At 42.2% G+C, this 21,150-nt stretch overlaps 1 protein-coding gene across 5 annotated transcripts in view; it reads right to left on the minus strand.

Annotated features, from left to right (window-relative positions):
• LOC111963937 (erbin) overlaps positions 1-21,150 on the minus strand; it is a 90,024-nt gene that overhangs the window by 42,736 nt on the left and 26,138 nt on the right. For all 5 annotated transcript variants that reach the window (XM_070443563.1, XM_023987535.2, XM_023987534.2 and 2 more), the window contains exons 2-6: positions 15,589-15,786; positions 14,846-14,963; positions 10,454-10,532; positions 9,585-9,674; positions 6,461-6,517 (exon numbers count right to left, since the gene is read on the minus strand). In XM_070443563.1, the coding sequence (XP_070299664.1) occupies positions 6,461-6,517; positions 9,585-9,674; positions 10,454-10,532; positions 14,846-14,963; positions 15,589-15,777 (533 nt within the window). In that variant the 5' untranslated portion in view covers positions 15,778-15,786. The remainder of the gene's footprint in view (positions 1-6,460; positions 6,518-9,584; positions 9,675-10,453; positions 10,533-14,845; positions 14,964-15,588; positions 15,787-21,150) is intronic.

Below are 21,150 nucleotides of genomic sequence, written 5' to 3' on the forward strand. Positions count from 1 at the left end.
TCTTGTGAGTATGCAGGCCATGGAAGAACTGGGACAGTTTCAGCTTCTAGGAACAGCGACATGGGTCCGTGCGGACGAATAGCACAACAATGGGCCTCAGAAACTCGTCACGGTTTCTCTGTGCATTCAAATTTCCATCGATAAAATGCACTTATGTTAATTGTCCATAGCTTATGGCTGCCTATACCATAACCCCACTGCCACCATGGGGCGCTCTGTTCACAGCGTTGACATCAGCAAACCGCTTGCCCACACAACGCTATACACACTGTCTGCCATCTGCCGGCCCCAGTTGAAACCGGGATTCATCCATGAAGAGCACACTTCTCCAGTGTGCCAGTGGCCATCGGAGGTGAGCATTTGCCCACTGAAGTCAGTTACGACGCCGAACCGCAGTCCGGTCAAGACCCTGGTGAGGACGACGAGCCCCCAGATGAGCTTCTCTGAGACGGTTTCTGACAGTTTGAGCAGAAATTATTTGGTTGTGCAAACCCACAGTTTCATCAGCTGTCCGGGTGGCTGGTCTCAAACGATCCCGCAGGTGAAGAAGCCAAATGTGTAGGTCCTGGACTGGCGAGGTTACACGTGGTCTGTGGTTGTGAGGCCAGTTGATCAGCTTTAATATTGTTGATAGAAGCCACAGTGTAATTGTCTGCATAATTTCCAATCCCCTATATACTTTTTGGTAAATATATATATTTAAAATTATTTTCCCAGTAACCCCATCATCCCTGATTGGAGTAAACTAATGGACAAAAATATTTAGGCTTCTACTACCTGGTTATACATACTATATACAGTGCAATCTGAAAGTAGCCAGACCCCTCGACTTTTTCCAAATTTTGTTACTTTACAAATTCTAAAATTGATTAAATAAAAAGGGTTTTCCTCAATCTACACACAATAGACCATAATGACAAAGCAAAAACAGGTTTAGATTTTTTTCTCAAATGTATTAAAAATAAATAAAATCACATTTACATAAGTATTCAGACCCTTTACTCAGTACCTTGTTACAGCACCTTAGGCAGCGATTATAGCCTTGAGTCTTCTTGGGTATGACGCTATAATCTTGGCACAACTGTATTTGGGGAGTTTCTCCCATTCTTCTCTGCAGATCCTCTCAAACTCTGCCAGGTTGGATGGGGAGCGTCGCTGCACAGCTATTTTCAGGTCTCTCCAGAGATATTAGATCGGGGTCAAGTCCAGGCTCAGGCTGGGCCACTCAAGGACATTCAGAGATGTCCGGAAACCACTCATGTGCTGTCTTGGCCGTGTCGGAGGTCCTGAGCGCTCTGGAGAAGGTTTTCATCAAGGATCTCTCTGTACTTTTCTCCATTCTTCTTTTCCCCAATCCTGACTAGTCTCCCAGTCCCTGCTGCTAAAAAACATCCCCACAGCATGATGCTGCCATCAGCATACTTCACCGTAGGGATGGTGCCAGGTTTCCTTCAGACGTGACGCTTGGCATTCAGGCCAAAGAGTTCAATCTAGGTTTCATCAGTCCAGAGAATCTTGTTTCTCATGGTCGGAGAGTCCTTTAGGTGACTTTTGGCAAACTCCAAGCGGGCTGTCATGTGCATTTTACCGAGGAGTGGCTTCCGTCTTGCCAATCTATCATAAAGGCCTGATTGCAGCACTCCACCAGAGACGGCTGTCGTTCTGGAAGGTTCTCCCATCTCCACAGATGAACTCTGGAGCTCTGTCAGAGTGACCATCGGGTTCTTGATCACCTCCCTGACCAAGGCTCTTCTCCCCAAATTGCTCAGTATGACCAGGCGGCCAGCACAAGGAAGAGTCTTGGTGGTTACAAACCTCTTCAATTTAAGAAGGATGGAGGCCACTGTGTTCTTGGGGACCTTCAATGCTGCAGAAATTGTTTGGTAATCTTCCCCAGATCTGTGCCTCGACACAATCCTGGAGCTCTATGGACAATTCCTTCGACCTCATGGCTTGGTTTTTGCTCTGACATGCACTGTCAACTGTGAGACCTTATATAGACAGGTGTGTACCTTTCCAAATCATGTCCAATCAATTGAATTTACCACAGGTGGACTCCAATCAAGTTGTAGAAACATCTCAAGGATGACCAATGGAAACAAGTTGCAGTTGAGCTCAATTTCAAGTCTCATAGCAAAGTGTGRGAATACTTGTAATTTATTTTTTATATAATTTGAAAAAATGTCCCCAAAAACGTTTTGCTTTGTCATTATGGGGTACGGTGTGTAGAGTGACAAGAAATTAATTGAATGCATTTTAGATTAAGGCTATAAAATAAAAATGTGGAAAAAGTCAAAGGATCTGAGTTAGGCCTAAAATGAGCCAATGTGACCCATCAGAAGTGCCATGGTGTTTCCTTGGCATCTCTATATAGCTGACCATCGATGTACAGTTTACCAAACATCATAGAGATGCAGCCCATCAATGTACAGAAGCAGTCAAAAGTTTGGACACACCTACTCATTCAAGGTTTATTTTTTTATTTTTTTATTTTTTTAAATAATATATACTATTTTCTACATTGTAAAATAATAGTGAAGACATCAAAACTATGAAATAACACACATGGAATCATGTAGTATTTTTGATTCTTCAAAGTAGCCACATTTGCCTTGATGACAGCTTTGCACACTCTTGGCATTCTCTCAACCAGCTTCACCTGGAATGCTTTTCCAACAGTCTTGAAAGAGCTCCCACATATGCTGAGCACTTGTTGGCTGCTTTTCCTTCACTCTACGGTCCAACTCAACACAAACCATGTCAATTCGGTTSAGGTCGGGTGATTGTGTAGGCCAGGTCATCTGATGCAGCAATCCATCACTCTCCTTCTTGGTCAAATAGCCCTTACACAGCCTGGAGGTGTGTTGGGTCAATGTCCTGTTGAAAAACAAATGATAGTCCCACTATGCCCAAACCAGATGGGATGGCGTATCGCTGCGGTAGCCATGCTGGTTAAGTGTGCCTTGAATTCTAAATAAATCACTGACAGTGTCACCAGCAAAGCACACCCACACCATCACACCTCCTCCATGCTTCCGRGGAGATAATCCGTTCACCTACTCTGTGCCTCACAGACATGGCGGTTGGAACCAAAAACCTAAAATTTGGACTCATAAGACCAAAAGGACAGCTTTCCACCAGGCTAATGCCCATTACTCGTCTTCTTGGCCCAAGCATCTATTCTTCTTATTGTTGTTGTCCTTTAGTAGTGGTTTCTTTGCAGCAATTAAACCATGAAAGCCTGATTCACGCAGTCTCCTCTGAACAGTTGATCTTGAGATGGGTTTGTTTATTGAACTCTGAAGCATGCAGGCTCCTAACACTAATGAACTTATCCTCTGGGTCTTCCTTTCCTGTGGCGGTCCTCATGAGAGCCAGTTTCGTCAAAGCGCTTGATGGTTTTGCGACTGCACTTGAAGAAACTGTCAAAGTTGTTGAAATGTTCTGGATTGACTGACCTTCATGTCTTAAAAGTAATGATGGACTGTCATTTCTATTTGCTTATTTGAGCTGTTCTTGCCATAATATGGACTTGMTTTTTTAACAAATAGGGCTTCTGTATACCACCCCTACCTTGTCACAACACAACTGACTGGCTCAAACGCATTAAGGAAAGAAATTCCACAAATTAACTTTTAACAAGGCACACCTGTTAATGGAAATGCATTCCAGGTGACTACCTCATGAAGCTGGTTGAGAGAATCACAAAAGTGTGCAAAGCTGTGATCAAGGCAAAGGGTGGCTACTTGAAGAATCTCATATATAAAAAATACATTTAGATTTGTTTAACACTTTTTTGGTTAATATATGATTCCGTGTGTTATTTCATAGTTTTGATGTCTTCACTAGTAAAAAATAAAGAAAAACCATTGAACGAGTAGGTGTCCAAACTTTTGACTGGTACTGTACAGTTTATCAACCACCATAGAGAAGCTTCTACTCATTTGTCTATTTTTTTTTACGTTGGGTAAAGTATTTTCCTTCTTTCTCTGATTTCTTTAGGGAGCTGGTCGTTCATTCCATAGTTTGTGCCTTTGAGCTGACTTCCTTTTCTTTGTACCCTGATTTTCTGCTGGAAGTCCTCAAAACAAGCTATTATGGTGCACAGGCCATGGTGGGATGTGCTTCCTATTCTATGTACTTGCGAAAATGTAATTCATTGTAGCTGGTCTTGTGAAATTGTCAGATTAGTAGATATGAACTCGCGCACAGACGGTTTCTAGATTTAACCTTTTCAGTACCAGAGAATATTAAGTTATCCCGCATACTGCGTATCTGTGTATCCAGCACGGTCTCTTGAAGGACTCTGTTGTCACGGTCAACATTGTTTACTTTGATTTCCAATTTATCAACAGTGCCCCTTAGCGTTTTATTCTCTTTGCGCATATCCTCAAGTGTTTTGTTATTGAAAGCGATGGCGATGTTGAGGTCAGCGAGGTTCTTTCTCATTTCATCTAAAAACAGACAGCTTTTGAGTTATGGAGACTATGAACACTTTGGAAGCGTTGACGTCATCGCCGGTGGAGTTGTTTAAATCAACCGTGTCACTGGATGAGTTCCTAAATCTTTTGGCAGGCTTTATGGCAGAGATCCCGGTGTCTTGGTTCTTATGGCCAGCCTGAGTTAAGGAATCCCCGCAATCCATATCGCAGCCGGAATGGTAGTATTGGTCAATGAAAGATTCCAGATCCCACAGGCTGTCATGTGATGGATCCAGCTTCTCCAGTTTGGGTAAGCTCATAGTTGTTAATAGCACATTTTCTGGAATTTTTTGCACACCACACCGCAAGGTATTGGTAAACTTTCACTAGTAGGGCTTGCAGGAGAACAGCCTATTGCAATATAACATATTTATCAGAAATGTTTGTATTTTGGAGCGTCGCTCTGCCACGCTGCTTACCTGCTCATGCTCCTCCCGTCCGGTTGTACGTACTGCCAAATTTTCTAAAACGACGTTGGAGATGGCTTATGGTAGAGAAATTGACATTAAATTCTCTGGCAACAGCTTTGCAGTCAGCATGCCAATTGCGCGCTCCCTCACACCTGTCAGGTGGATGGATTCTCTTGGTAAAGGAGAAATGCTCACTAAAAAGGGATGTAAACTAATTTGTGCACAACATTTGAGAGAAATAAGCTTTTTGTGGCTATGGAACATTTCTGGGATCTTTTATTTCAGCTCATGAAACATGGGACCAACACTTTACATGTTGCTTTTATATTTTTGTTCAGTACAGTTCGGAAAGCAAAAGGCTATTGCTGTAAAGAGAAGACAACTAAAAAGATGGACTTTACATGATCAACATTCTCAACTTAATTGAGCGAACAGTAGGCCTAAAAGCCTATCTTATTGGCACCAGCTGAGAGCATCGGCCATATCCCCGGTGAGCGCGCACTGCGCATATCCACTCTATCATTGTTGGGTCAGTGCCACTTAAAAGTTTGTTTTCGGACAATCATTTCCTCCTCCAGTTTAGATGAACGTCATTCTATGCGTGTCTCTCCTCATTGGCCTCTTATATGGACATGGTTTTTATTGATCTGTTTGTCAGTGTCAGCAGAGTAGGCTACCCTGTCATTTGCCATAATAAAAACAGATTCTGCTTATGTCTCCAGTCATATAAAGTGAACTACAACTGCATGAAATGTGTTTTTCCTGTGCAAAGAAAGAAACTTCTGATATAGCCTATAGCCCAGGTCTCTACGCTATACACGCTCAGCCATGCATTGAACAGTCMTTTTCGCAAACAGTGATTGAGTTCTATTATTTGCCTAAATTATGAGTTCTATTATTTGCCTAAATTATGACTATCCAATCTACTCATCACATAAGTCTGCAAATGTGATGACGCATGGAATGCTTTATTATAAAAGGCGAAAATTTTTTTAATGGTGAAAATGTACTCCCCCAAACTTTAAACTCACGCTCCGCCTGCAAAGGCTAGTGATTTAGCTGTTCGTTACTCGTCTTGTTGGCTGAGGAAAAGTAAATGTGGACAGGTATTCTAACATCTTCCATGTGAGCGGTAAGGACACACAGCGTTGCATCCTCCACTTGCATGTTCTGTTAAGATGAATTACCATAATCGAAATGTGAGTTCGGTCATTCTGAACACCGTGGGTGGGCGCCCTAATCCGGTTATGCACCCAATGCATATGGGTCTGGTAAATTTCTCAAATGTCTGGTAAATTTAAATTCCACACGGTGAAATTCAATGCCACAGAGAAAAAGTGAGAGAGACTGAGAAAGCAAGAGTGTGTAGGGTAGAGAGGGAGAGAGAAGAGAGAGAAGAGAGAGCGAGCAAGAGAACAATAGAAAGGCACTTGTCCTTTTTTCTCCCTCCCACAATCATGGTTGCTCACAAAGAGCCACCTCTTGTTCGTCTGTGGACTGTGAGCTGTGAGGTCTGCAAGGGCTTTGATGTGGGGAAAACAACATGTGAAACAGAGACAGAAAACTTACTTTGGCAGCATCTTTAACTGGTTCTCTCTCAGCTCCAGGATCTGCAGTTTAGTCAACCTGAGGGAGAGTGAGAGAGGAAGAGGAGAGCGAGAGATAGAATACAAGTCAATGACATAACACTCACTGTGTATACTCAAAGTGAAATATATTGACCAGTCTTCAGGGACATGGGATAGTGTCGTTTTACTGGATGGTTTTGTCTAAAAACAAAGGCTTATCCTGGAGCTGGATCACTGGGGCCTGACCAACGATGTGAGCCATACTGATATGTAATTCAAGATTCCACATGACTCCTGCTAGTTTGAAACCCAGCTGTGATTCAGCTGTAAAGTGGGGAAACTGAGCCCAAGAGAAAGCTACATAAGGTCAGTAGCAAGGTTTCCTCCCATGTCATAAACCTATATGATCTAGCCATGATTACATACTATAGCTTACAGTAAGTTCGGAAAGTATTCAGACCCCTTCCCCAAATGTTGTTACGTTACAGCCTTATTCTGAAATTGGTTACATAAAAAAATGTTCCTCAATCTACACACAATACCCCATAATGACATAGCGAAAACAGGTTTGTAGATTTTTTGCAAAAAAAACTMAAATACCTTATTTACACAAGCATTCAGACCCTTTTCTATGAAACTCAAAATTGCGCTCAGTTGGATCCTGTTCCCATTGATCATCGTTGAGAWGTTACTACAACTTGATTGGAGTCCACCTGTGGTAAATTCAATTGATTGGGCATGGTTTGGAAAGGCACACACCTGTCTATATAAGGTCCCACAGTTGACAGTAAATGTCAGAGCAAAAACCAAGCCATGAGGTCAAAGGAATTGTCCGTAGAGCGAGACAGGATTGTGCTGAGGCACGGATCTGGGGAAGGGTACCAAAACATTTCTGCGGCATTGAAGTTCCCCAAGAGCACAATGGCCTCCCGAGTGGCGCAGCGGTTTAAGGCACTGCATCTCAGTGCTAGAGGCATCACTACAGACCCTGGTTCGATTCCAGGCTCTATCACAACCGGCCGTGATTGAGAGTCCAAATAGGGCGGGGCACAATTGGCCCAGCGTCGTCCGGGTTAGGGTTTGGCTGGGGTAGGACATCATTGTAAATGAGAATTTGTTCTTAACTGACTTGCCTGGTTAAATAAAAGGTTAAATAAAATAAAAAATACATTCTTAAATGGAAGAAGTTTGGCACCATCAAGACACTTGCTATAGCTGTCCTCACGGCCAAACTGAGCCATCAGGGGAGAAGAGCCTTGGTCAGGTAAGTGACTATAAATGGGAGAAACTCCCCAAATACAGGTGTGCCAAGCTTGTATCATCATACCCAAGAAGACTCAACGCTGTAATCACTGCCAAAGAATAATGGGAGAAACTCCCCAAATACAGGTGTGCCAAGCTTGTATCATCATACCCAAGAAGACTCGACGCTGTAATCACTGCCAAAGAATAATGGGAGAAGCTCCCCAAATACAGGTGTGCCAAGCTTGTATCATCATACCCAAGAAGACTCGACGCTGTAATCACTGCCAAAGGTGCTTCAACAAAGTACAGAGTAAAAGGTCTGAATACTTATGTAAATGTAATTTCAGTTAAAAAAAAACTACAWTTTTRTTTTGCTTTGTCATTATYGGGTATTGCGTTTAGAGTCATGAAAAGAAGAAAAAAAACAATTGAATCCATTTTAGAATTAGGCTGTGTAACGTAAAATTTGGATAAAGGAAAGGGGTCTGAAAACTTTCCGAATGCACTTTACAGTTGTGATCACAATACAGTTGTGATCTTCACCGTGGGAGAGATGAGTTATATGATAAAGAGTTAGTCTCTATAGAGACAGGGGAGTGTGGAAGTTGAAGCAATTGAAGAAGAAAGAGGGTTGTAGCAGTTGATTTTATCTCAAACTTTCACATCACACTGCATTCATACACATACTGGTTCCTCTGACTTCTAACCTCACACTGCAACACACACGCACAACTGCAACGCACAACTGCAACTCAAACCTGCAACGCACGCACGAACAACTGCAACTCAAACCTGCAACGCACGCACAACTGCAACGCACGCACAACTGCAACGCACAACTGCAACGCACAACTGCAACGCACAACTGCAACGCACAACTGCAACGCACGCACGAACAACTGCAACTCAAACCTGCAACGCACGCACAACTGCAACGCACGCACGCACACTGCAACTCAAACATGCATACGCACGAACAACTGCAACTCAAACCTGCAACGCACGCACAACTGCAACGCACGCACAACTGCAACTCAAACCTGCAACGCACGCACGACTGCAACGCACGCACGCCCTTTCCCAGTTTAAATAATTTCCATGGGGAGGTTAAGGTCCCCAACTCTGAAGATGAGATAAGTAAACGTGGATTTATGCCCGTCATTCCAACATCACTATAAGGTAACGGCTTCCTGTCGAGGGAATAACCTACAGTACCTTGTCATGCTATTTTTTGTGACTGAGGAGACAAAATTTCACCCCTTGAACCCATTTTCAATACCTGCCTGCTTCCTTGCATGTGAGCACTTGTGTAGTTTAAGGCCAACAAACGCAGTGTATTTGCTTTTGGAGATTTGCTCCCCTTATGCCCTCAAAACAGCCTCAACTTGTCGGGGCATGGACTACAAGGTGTCGAAAGCGTTCCACACAGATTCTGGCCCATGTTGACGCCAATGCCTGTCACACTTGTCAAGTTGGCTGGATGTCCTTTTGGTAGTGGACCATTCTTGATACAGACGGGAAACTGTTGAGCGTGAAAAACCCAGCAGCGTTGCACTTCTTGACACACTTAAACTTGAGCGCCTGGCACCTACTACCATACCCCGTTCAAAGGCACTTAAATATTTTGTCTCGCCCATTCACCCTCTGACTGACACACATACACAATCCATGTCTCAATTGTCTCAAGGCTTAAAAATCCTTCTTTAAACCTGTCTCCTCCATCTAAACTGACTGAAGATTTAACAGGTGACAATAATAAGASATCATAGCATTCACCTGGATTCACCTGGTCAGTCTATGTCATGAAAAATTGCATGTTCCTAAAGTTTTGTACAGTCAGTGTATCTGAATTGTGATTGATTGATTGTCTGATGTCTTACCTGCCGAAGCTGGCTGGAAGGAACTCGAGGAAGGCGTCATTCAGGTAGAGCTGTGACAGGCTGAGGAGCTGGGTGAAACCCTCTGGGAGCCTGCAGGGGAGACAGGAGCAACATGATCACGTCACTAACATYAATCACTAACATTATAAATGCAGAGGAAATAAAACCGGAGATGCGCACAGGAGCCGGACGAAACAATATAGGCCATTAGTTGTAGGATAGTGTTATTATTCTATTTTTAAAAGAAGCGTAAAAATGAGACAAATTACTGCATCTACGCACATCTCGGCTAAATGTGGCACAGGCTTCGGGCAGAAAAATAAATKAATAAAACTCAAATCAAAGTTTATTGGTCACGTACACCGTTTAGCAGACGTTATAGCAGGTGCAGCGAAATGCTTGTTACACTAGCTCCTAACAGTACAGAAGAAAAATGGAAAAAGTAGACAATAAGAGGTTTTATTATTTTACAGAAAAGTATTGCGTGTCCAGTATCCAAGACAATTTTCCCTTTGGGAACACTAACGTTTATCTTATCTTTGGAATGGAAAGTATATGTCTGCCAACTTTTTGCTGTTCCCAAGAAATATCCTTTTTTGAACCATCTTGCTTTGAATATGATCTTTACTCATTGTCAGTGGTAGCATTAGCTCAAATGACAATTTCATTTGGCAAGAGCAAACATTCACTTAAGACAATGCCTCATAAGTCAGTGAGAACAATGAACACAAGGGACCTTATCCTTCCATTTCGTGACTGGTCTAGCCGAAGGGGTTTACGAATTAACATTTCAAGGCCGTAGTCATATCCTTCGGCGTGTGTAGGTAAATACACAGGTATGGCTTTTAAAGTATTTGAACAAAACTTACTTGGAGATGGGATTCACACTCGCTTCAACGATAGCCAGGACTTTGCAGTTCTTGATATTTTCTGGAAACTCCTGGATACCTAGAACATGAAGCAGATGTACAGTTACATCATGTCAACATTTAGGGGGTTTAATTATTTAACTGTGTTACAATTCCTGGGGGATATTTKACAGAGCAGTATCAAACATCTCCCTATCTAGATCAAAAGAGCAATATCGACTTGATCGTATAACTTATTCAATATTTTCAATATCCCACATTCAACTCCGGCTTGTTTTTTTTTTTTATAAACTGGAAAATCAACCGCTTCTACAGTAGCCTATACACAGGCTTCAGAATGTATTCATACCCCTCGACTTATCCCACATTTTGTTGCCTTACAGCCTGAATTCAAAATGGATTATATTCCTCACGCAATACCCCATWATGACAAAGTGAAAACATGTTAAAATAAATGTACTGAAAATTAAATCTAATTTATGTAAGTATTCACACCCCTGAGTCAATAAATGTTTGAATCACCCTTTGGCAGAGATTACAGCTGTGAGGTTTTCTGGGTAAGTGTAAGAGCTTTGAACACCTGGATTGTACAATATTTGCACATTATTCTTTWAAAAAATTCTTCAAGCTCTGTCAAGTTGGTGGTTGATCATTGCTAGACAGCCATTCTCAAGTCTTGCCATAGAGTTTCAAGAAGATTTAAGTCAAAACTGTAAATAGGCCACTCAGAAACATTCAATGTCATCTTGGTAAACTACTCCAGTGAGTATTTGGCCTTGTGTTTAAGGTTATTGTCCTGCTGAAAGGTGAATTTGTCTCCCAGTTTGTTAGAAAACAGACAACCAGGTTTTCCTCTAGGATTTTGCCTGTGCTTAGCTCTATTCCATTTATTTGTATCCTACAAAACTCCCTAGTCCTTGCCTATGACAAGTATATCCATAACATGATGCAGCCACCACCATAATTGAAAATATGAAGAGTGGTACTCAGGACATTGTTGAATTTCTTTGCCACACTTTTTGCAGTTTTATTTTAGTGACATATTGCAAACAGTTTTGGAATATTTTTTATTCTGTACAGGCTTCCTTCTTTTCACTCTGTCATTTAGGTTAGTATTGTGGAGTAACTACACAGTTGTTGATCCATCCTCAGTCTTCACCCATCACAACCATTAAACTAACTGTTTTAAAGTCAACATTGGCCTCATGGTGAAATCCCTGAGCCGTTTCTTTCCTCTCTGGGAACTGAGGACACCTGTATCTTTGTAGTGACTGGGTGTATTGATACACCATCCAAAGTGTAATTAATAACTTCACTATGCTCAAACGGATATTCAATGTCTGCTTTAAAAAAAATATTTAACCATCTAGCAATAGGTACCCGTCTTTGTGAGGCATTGGAAAACCTCCTTGGTCTTCATGGATGAATCTGTGTTTGAAATTCCCTGCTCGACTGAGGGACCATACAGATAATTGTATGTGTGGGGTAAAGAGATGAGGTAGTCATTAAAAAAATCATGTTAAACACTATTATTACCTACAAAATGAGTCCATGCTCCCGAGTGGCGCAGCAGTCTAAGGCACTGCATCTCAGTGCTTGAGGCGTCACTACAGACACCCTGGTTCGATTCCACGCTGTATCACAACCAGCCGTGATTGGGAGTCCCATAGGGCAACGCACAATTGGCCCAGCGTCGTCCGGGTTTGGCCGGTGTAGGCCGTCATTGTAAATACGAAATTGTTCTTAATTAACTGACTTGCCTAGTTAAATTACAAAAATAAATTGAAACATTTAAGCAAATGTCTTACTCCTGAACTTATTTAGGCTTGCCATAACAAGGGGTTGAATACTTACTGACCAAAGACATTTCAGCTTTTCATTTTTAATACATTTCTAAAAACATAATTCCACTGACATGTGTTGGCCAATGACACAACATGTCAATTTAATACATTTWAAATGCAGGCTGTAACACAAGGGGTATGAATACTTTCTGAAGGCACTGTATATGATTGTATGTGAATATTTATCAAAAATAGTAGGCTAACATATTGATCTTGCTTTGTGAACAGCCTATCCCTCAGAACCTACATCTAATGTGTTGACACAAAACAGACAGATGTACTCCATCATTTTCCATTTAGACCAGGGATGGTCAACTGGCCCCCACCCCCAAATTTTGCCTATCCCTGATTTAGGCCTACATTTAAAAAATATTCCCTCCAATCTTTGTAAAGCATATTGACAAATGTTTCAATAAGTGGTGGGCATAGGACAATATATTTTTTTTGTGTTAAGAAAACATTTAATTATTATGAAAAGGGGATCATGCTAGCATTTCTGTTTTCAACAGCAGGAGAGTGGCGTAGACTAGTACCAGCCAGCCAGTCAGTCAGTCCTCTGTGAGAAGTGTCTGGTCTTAGCTCTGCATTAAGGCGCCTGGGCTGCACCTTTCCTCTGTAAACACCCACAGGGCTGAGTGCTCGAGGAGTTGACACATTAGCAGAGAGAAGCTGACAGTGTGTCTGGCAGTTCTCACGGAAAACATCCGCTCGACAGTGGCTCAACTCGAGGGGGGCGGTTCGTGAGCACGTCTCGAGGTTTTTTTCCGTATACTTTGATTCGTGTTCACAACACTTAGCCCTGAGTACTAGGTGAAGGAGMGTAAGCTTCTATTAAGTAAACAGACGTGGCCTTAAGTCACTAAAAACTCACCAGATGTTCCTTACTCTGTTTGATTAGTCTGGTACGGACTCCACTGTGGTGGATGGACACAAAAACCAAGTGGAGATCAAGAAACAATATGGTMCTACTTTACTTCCTTTGCTACTTGTTTATTTAGCTGCCTGTCACTCAGTGCACTGGAGCAGTAGAACAGAAAATGGTGTGTGTATGTAGCAGTGTGTGTTTGAGAATGTCTGTGTGCACCAGTCAACTGAGGATGGACTCTGATCTTTCAGTTTCCATCAGAGATCATGTAATAACTGTAATAAAGGCAGTACGAGGCATTGTCTCAAAGCACAGCAATCTGAGAGGACTGGCCATTACAGCATTTCTATCAAACTCAACAGTGCTCAAATGAACAGGTGCCAGATTATTTGGGAATTGTTTGCGAGGCCTATATGCCACGCCATTTTACAGCAGTGGTAGTGTTCTAGTTGTTTTTCAGATARGATATTTTTCCCAATCACTGTAGCTAGATAAAGTGAACAAACTGAAAAACTAAATGTCACTCAATAGTAAACGTGTGCTGATGCAACTCTGCGATTTGAGAATCTTGCTTAGAGAACGTCTGTGAGGCCCTTATTTGGTGATAATCACATTTGATCAATCCAGAAGCCATCAACACATACACACGCTTTCTCTCACACCGACAACTAGCAGTGAGCGGCTCCTCCATTAGACTGGAGATGAGAGACAGCTCTGGGGCGCTTCATTCACAATTGGCACCGGTTCAGTCTCAAATGACACCCTACGTAGTGCACCACTATTATATACATGAACTAGGATGTCATTTCTATTTTGGCCAGTTGTTGTAAGGTAGTGCTAGGCCTATGTATTCTAGTGTACAGAATCAGTTGCAGGCCTCAGCTTGTCCTGTCATAACTTCCTTGTTTTTTTGTTGTTTTTTTACAAAAGGGTTCGTCAGCGGTGTGATCTACTGTTGGGTGTAAAAAATGTGGTGAAACAGCACTTCTGTGTGTTATTGATACTTAAGGGTTTTCTTTGTTTTAACTTCTCAATTTAAAAATGGAGGGTTGATGGTTTAACCGACACAGACACTTTTTACATAAGCTAATCCACTTTATGTTTCAGTAATTTTCTTTGACAACAGAGGGGCACTAAGAGGCAATTACTTAAGTAGTCTGAACATCCCACTGCTGATAAGACACTGACTTGCACACAGACTTAAAACTATGATAATTCAACGGCAGGGCTTTTCCACTTCAAGCTGGCAGGTATTGTCTAGTCTCTTTCAGTCTAGCACGCGAGTCTAGTCCAGCGACAGTAGAAACAGTCTCGAACTATTATTGAACCATCCATCTCTGACTAGCCATTGTCAACTTTAACATTCTTTATTCACACTGCACAAATATGGAAAAGTGGGCTGGCTCTTCAGTCAAAATCGACTTTTCAGAATGAGTGACTTGATAAGTGATGTAGAGTCCTAAAGTAAAAGTTGAATGGGAGTCATTCTAAACATAAACAACGTACCCAAAGGGGCAGGCTGCAACTCCTTAAAGACCTCAACAAAATTACATTATGTTATTGATCTGGTCATACAGTGCTTTTGTATTGAATGAATGGTCATTCTTGTCATATTGTTTTTGAAAGTGGTCATTCTTGTCATATTCTTATTGAAAGAGTGGTCATTCTGGTCATTGTGCTTACTGTTCTTGCTGACGTCCAGCTCCCTGAGATTGACGAGGTTGGCGATGGCCGCAGGCAGCACTGTGAGGTCATTGTCTGGCATGCTCAGCCGGTGGAGCAACTGGCAGTTGAACAGTTGCTATGGAGGGAGGAAGAGAGAGAARGGGAGGAAGAGAGAGAGATAGGAAGAAAGAGAGAGAGGGCGGGCGGGAATAAGACAAGTTGACTTCGCAGCATGACTCAGCCAGGACTCTGGTTTGTAAAGGAAGCTGCAGCTCATTCACAGCCAAGCATCAAGTCGCTGGGCCCCAACAGCCACCCGATGCGGACTTCGTTACAACACACTTGGAGAATTATAGACTGATTGAGTGTGTGGGGAAAGGGGTAAGAACAGGGCAGCACTGTGGATTGGCGCCGTTCTAACGGCAGGATATTCTCGCCTTACATAACCACTACAATCATCCCTTGGTAATCTACTCCGTGTTGTAAGCAGCAGGAGGAAAAAGGCCCGACTGAAATCAGAGGCCGCAACTTGATCAAGTCCTACAGCCTTCTCCTTARGGACTGATTTCATTGTGTCACTCTACTGAGATAGTGTTTGCCAGGGAGTGGTCACTGCAACTTGGAAAGGTTCATGTTTCTAAACCATTATATACATTACAGGACCACCTTTGTTGATACAAAAAGAAATGATCAGGGTATTTGGGTGTGTATCATTCTGAACTTATTATGAACACATCCATCTGTGTGTGTCTGCGTCCTACTTTGGGCAGCTCCTCGATCTGGTTGGCGTCCAGATAGAGCTCCTCCAGGGTCTTCTCCAAGCTGAAGATCTCCTTAGGCACTGTCTCCAGGCTGCAGTGGGAGTAGTCCAGAGACGTCACCGCCTCCTCCTCCCCCCGCAGGCAGCGGCACGGCACCAGACGCACAAACAGGTTCCGCTTGCTCGACATCCTCAGGCACTGCAGAGAGAGGGAGAGGAGAGTCAGGTGTCAAGACAGCTCAGTGAACTACTGGTGCATCTTGGAGGCTAAAGCTACTACAGCTAACGTCCTAAGGCAAGAGAGAAATGTCAGAGGGAGAGTGTCAGATTGACGAAATTGAACTAGTGGGCAGGTAAGGCAGTTTTTTTTMTGTGTGATTACCTACCAGCTATGAAACAAAAACGACTAACATTTTGAAAAGAGCTACTGCAGAATTTATTTAGCTATAAATGTCATATTTCTATTTTTATTCACAAATGCGAGTGAAATGCTTGCACTCTGGAGCCCTGACTAATCGCCAGCCTGGGCGCTAGATGTTTGAGTGACCTTCCCTGGTATGGCTCCACTCGGTGCTTCAATAACAGTCCAAGAAGTTTTACCAAAAGTTACAAAAGACGATCTAAGGGCGAAGGCAGCATCCGTTATGATCTGATAGTTTTCCACAGCCGCCCTGAACTATGGGCATAAATTGCTCTGTAAGCAGTTACATAACAGGGCTGGCACAATCGTATAATCGACAATTATTGACAACCGTGAGCTTACATTTTATTTTGTCATAATTGCCTTAATACATTATTTGAGTATTTTTATATTCAATTTAATAGTTTACTCACACACAGTTTTCATTTTTACATAAAGTGGGTACATGTGGTAATAGTTTTACAAGCAGAACGGCACGGTCAGGAGGAGATGCTTCATTTCCAAAAGTTCCAAGCGGTCAAAACCATTCGGTTTCGAGACAGGGGCGTCACCAAATCTGTGTTGTATTCACTAGGTATGTCTTAGCAAATTTACTAAAAGATGCATTAGTGGCGCAGCGGTCTAAGGCACTGCATATCAGTGCTTGAGGCGTCACTACAGACACCCTGGTTAGAATCCAGGCTGTATCACAACAGGCCGTGATTGAGAGTCCCATAGGACGGCGCACAATTGGCCCAGCGTCGTCCGGGTTTGGCCGGTGTAGGCCGTCATTGTAAATAAAAAAGATTGTTCTTAACCGACTTGCCTAGTCAAATGAAGATTGTTTTCTATTTTACAAAAACATTTTGCAAAAAATTACAATTATGACAATAACCATGGCCATTTGCTTGACAATCGTTACCCAAGATCCCATAATCGTCACAACCCTATTACATAGCCTAATCGTTTGTTCTCCGAGACCATATTGACACATAAGCAGGATCTGCAACGCATTATCATTTACATCTGTGTTGTGTTGAAAGTGCCGGAGCAAAGGGCCAGCTATCATCAACACAATGCCCTCTGAGCATTGTTTAGTATGGAAACACATTACAGATAAATGGGCCCCTTTAAAATCTCTTCAGAAAGAGAGCTGTGTACATTTTGGTCCAGAACGTCACTGGATAATAAAAACAAAGCTCTTCAACAGGTTTCACATTACTTTCAATAAAGCTACAGAGCCACAGCACAGTAGTGGCACTCATCTGGCCCAGAGAAGAGACCTATCTGGACAAACAAAGCATACCTCATGGATATGCCTCCCCACTCCCCATTATTTTACCTGAGGTATAAACAGTGAGCTGGCACTTGAATTTGCATATAGATTACTCTGTTGCTCGTCAGTGCACTGACAATGCATCTCCATTCAGACACTAAGCCTAAGGCAAACATATGAAAGGTCAGGGCAGTGTTTTCTACAAGCACATGGAGTAGCCAGCCAGACAGGCTCCCTGGGTTAAGACATTTTTGTCAAACAAACTCTATTTTGGTTTCCTCAGGTACATTCTAATGCCTAGATTCCATCCGAAACACAGAGCAACATTTTGGAATACTTCATTGAGTTTACCTCCCAGATTGGAGAAAGGAGTTGTGGTCTTGTGTTTACAATTTAAAAATGACAAATTGTGACGGCAGTTTTTCAAACCGACAAAATGGGTCTCTAAAATAAACAGAACAGATGTTCAATTAAGTTCTGGGTCAATACGTGTTAAAAGAAGTTCAACAAGTGTTTTCAACTCTGTGAATTGCAGTACGTCATTTGATTTGATTAAAAATACTTGTTTTGCAACTGACCCACAGATTTCTTATTAAAGAATCCTGTAAGAGTCTGCCAACTTCCACAGGCTTCAAGCTTCCTTTTAAGAGGCATTTTCTCAGCTACCTGTGATACAGGTATGATTGAAGAATGAAGCAGGTGTTAATCATGGGCTTTGCTAACCAGAAAGCAGCAGTTGACGGCTCCATTGTCAACACTTTGACCAAATCAGTAGATCTATATCAATATCTTTGAAAATACCATAGGCCTATAAGTATAATTAGCTTTTAAAACAATTCAATCTGTTTTCTTTGATCATATTTTGGACCAGAGTGAGGCTCTCTCCACTAGCCTACCTATTGTTCCTGGAGTGAGGAGGATATACCATCTTCATCGAATGTTTTTATAATGTATATGCAGATAATAGCCAAAAAGCCTAATCGGTATGCAAAATAGGGAGCCAAATGAACAGCTCTCTTACAGGTGCGACTCGGAAGGCTACTGACGAGTCACTCGCTTTAACGTCACAGTCTGGCAAGTCCTGATGAAGTTCATATCGAAAATCTTTAGTTTACGTGTCCCAATGCGATACCAAGTACATAACTACGTTGCATGATTTATGAATGACAAGGACGTGAGATCGACTTTATTCAGTTAGTTTGAAACCTTTTATAAAACTTGTCAAGCTTGTTGTTCGTCAATCAAAGCTATTGACGAACGTCTATGAGCCACCACTCTGTGGCTGCATATGAAATTAATGTGCCAGAAAACAACAGGCTAAGTTGATTTCGACTCATCATTACCACATTATATGGGATATGCAAATTCACTCCGAGACCATGAAAGAGTAGCATGGGCCAGTAACCGAAAGGTTGCTGGATCGAATCCCCGAGCTGACGAGGTAAAAATCTGTCATTCTGCCCCTGAACAAGGCAGTTAACCCACTGTTCCCCGGGCGCCGAAGACGTGGATGTCGATTAAGGCAGCCCCCGGCACCTCTCTGATTCAGGTTGGGTTAAATGCTAAAAGACACATTTCAGTTGAAGGCATTCAGTTGTACAACTGACTAGGTATCCCCCTTTCCCTCTCTCCTCCATGTAGAAATTTGACTGAAACAGCGAGCGCAGCAGCGTACATAGCTGAAATGCAATCCAGGTGACTACCTCATGACGCTGGTTGAGAGAATGCCAAGAGTGTGCAAAGCTGTCAACAAGGCAAAGGGTGGCTACTTTGAAGAATCTAAAATATATTTTGATTTGTTTAAAAAAAAATTGGTTACTACACGATTCCATGTGTTATTTCATAGTTTATGTCTTCACTATTATTTGACAATGTAGAAAATAGTAAAAAATAAAGAAAAACCCTTGAATGAGTAGGTGTGTGCAAACTTTTGACTGGTACTGTATGCTTGACATTTGTGTCTAAAAGCATAATTAAGAAATATTTAAAGTTGGCATATTCATGACATTTTGGCCTTCCCTAGGCCCCCTTTAAGACTCCATAATGTTCCATATGTAGGTGCTACAAAGCAAAAACTGGTGTCATATGAAGCTTTACCGCTTGCGCTGAAATACGAGTGGTATAAAAATAAATAAATGTCAAGATTTGGCTTTTTTATATTTATTGTTTAACATAATATATTCCATGGGCATATCAAAGTTCACGAGTTGGCTCTCTACCATATTCTTGCTTTGTAGCACTTACATATAAACATTATGTCGTCTTAAAGATGAACTGTGCAGAAATGGCTCTGTCATTTCTTGGCTGTTAAAATCCAAATAGTTAGCCTAATTTCAGTTTGTGACAAAACAATCAAGTATAGTGTAGAGAATCATTGGACCATCTAAACCGCTGTGAAATATATTTTCGATAACCAAAAATATTGTATTTTCAGCTGTTTGAAGCTGGTCTACAAAACCGAAAATAAAAGCCGCAAAAACTAAACGTAAGAACGGGAAGCATAGAAATAGCACACAGAACAGATCTACCGCTTCTTAGATTTCCAAAATATCATAAATGTGCCTCCTTTGATTAATAGTGTTTTTATTATGCTTTCAGATACAAAATGTCAAATACATATCAACAATCCTCCAAAAGGACCATTCTATGGATTAAATGTTGTGAAAAATCTAAGAAAAGTCATTTTTGTCCTGGTTTTGTGAAGAATCAGGGCCTTCCTCCTTGGAAAACTGCTTAGGCTAGGTTTAACAAAACAGCACTTGAGAACGGACTAAATTGACGCCAGCTAACCATCTGAGGGACTGCTCAAAATCATCTCCGGGACCAGTGTCGTTCCGAGGACCTGAGATTGAGGAACATCTAGCAGGCGAAGGTTGAAAATAGCGCCGTCAGCTCATTGAGGCCAGATGGCAAAATCAAAATCTCAGCTATTTCTTCCTCCACTAATGGCTGTATTATTGCAAACTCTGCCATTGTGAGAGCCTCTTGTTCGAAATGTTTTATTATAGAGCAGTTCCTGTTGGAAGGCGTCCAAAGAAACTCCACTTTCAGTCAGGCATAGCAAGAAGCATCTACAGCAGCTCAATACGGCAGAAGGCTGCAGGCTTAATTGTGTTGTATTGAAGGATGAACAGAAACAACGTCGTGATGCAAGTCATCCTCCAGAGAATCCAGTCCTTGACTATCGTACTTTGTCATGAAACAGTCAGCCCAGGTACGAAATGGCTGACGCTCAACTACTCCTCAAATCAGGAAACTAAAAGGAAACTGCTGGGCGGATTGGAAAGAAACATGTGAACGGCTTACGCTTTCTTTCCAATGCGCACTCTGCACTCGCTTCTTTGAAGGGGCCACGAGATTCACAGTGGATATTATTGGTCTGATGACAGAGTTGGCTATGGCTGGGTGCTTTATGGCAGTCCAGAATTTCAATATGGAATGTGCCTGGTCAATGGAYGCCTTGTTCACTGGAGTGCGTAGAGAATGTGACTTACTCCCGCTTTATCTTCATCAGCGCACCGCATCGTAGCACAACATGTCCGACTCAGTCAGTCAGTGAGTGAGTGAGTGAGTGAGTGAGTGAGTGAGTGAGTGAGTGAGTGAGTGAGTGATGTAGGGCTAGTGCATGGCCATCTCTAATAGCCTGTAGAGACATGGGGCTGTCAGCCCACCATGCTCTCCTGGGTTAGAAACTGAACAAGACTTCCACTGCCACCACTCCTCACTGGATTACCTACAATCACACTAATAGCCACATAGCTCAGGGGGAAAAGTGAGCAGAACATAGTTAGTGAAAGAAAAAGTGAGAGAACTAGGCGAGTTAAGAGAGTTAAGTTGCACGTGCACAATTTGGGAGAAGGGAGGAGAATCGTAGCCAATGAGTGCGT

Source organism: Salvelinus sp. IW2-2015, linkage group LG5, assembly GCF_002910315.2.
Source record: "Salvelinus sp. IW2-2015 linkage group LG5, ASM291031v2, whole genome shotgun sequence".
In the NCBI taxonomy this organism is placed as follows: domain Eukaryota; kingdom Metazoa; phylum Chordata; class Actinopteri; order Salmoniformes; family Salmonidae; genus Salvelinus; species Salvelinus sp. IW2-2015.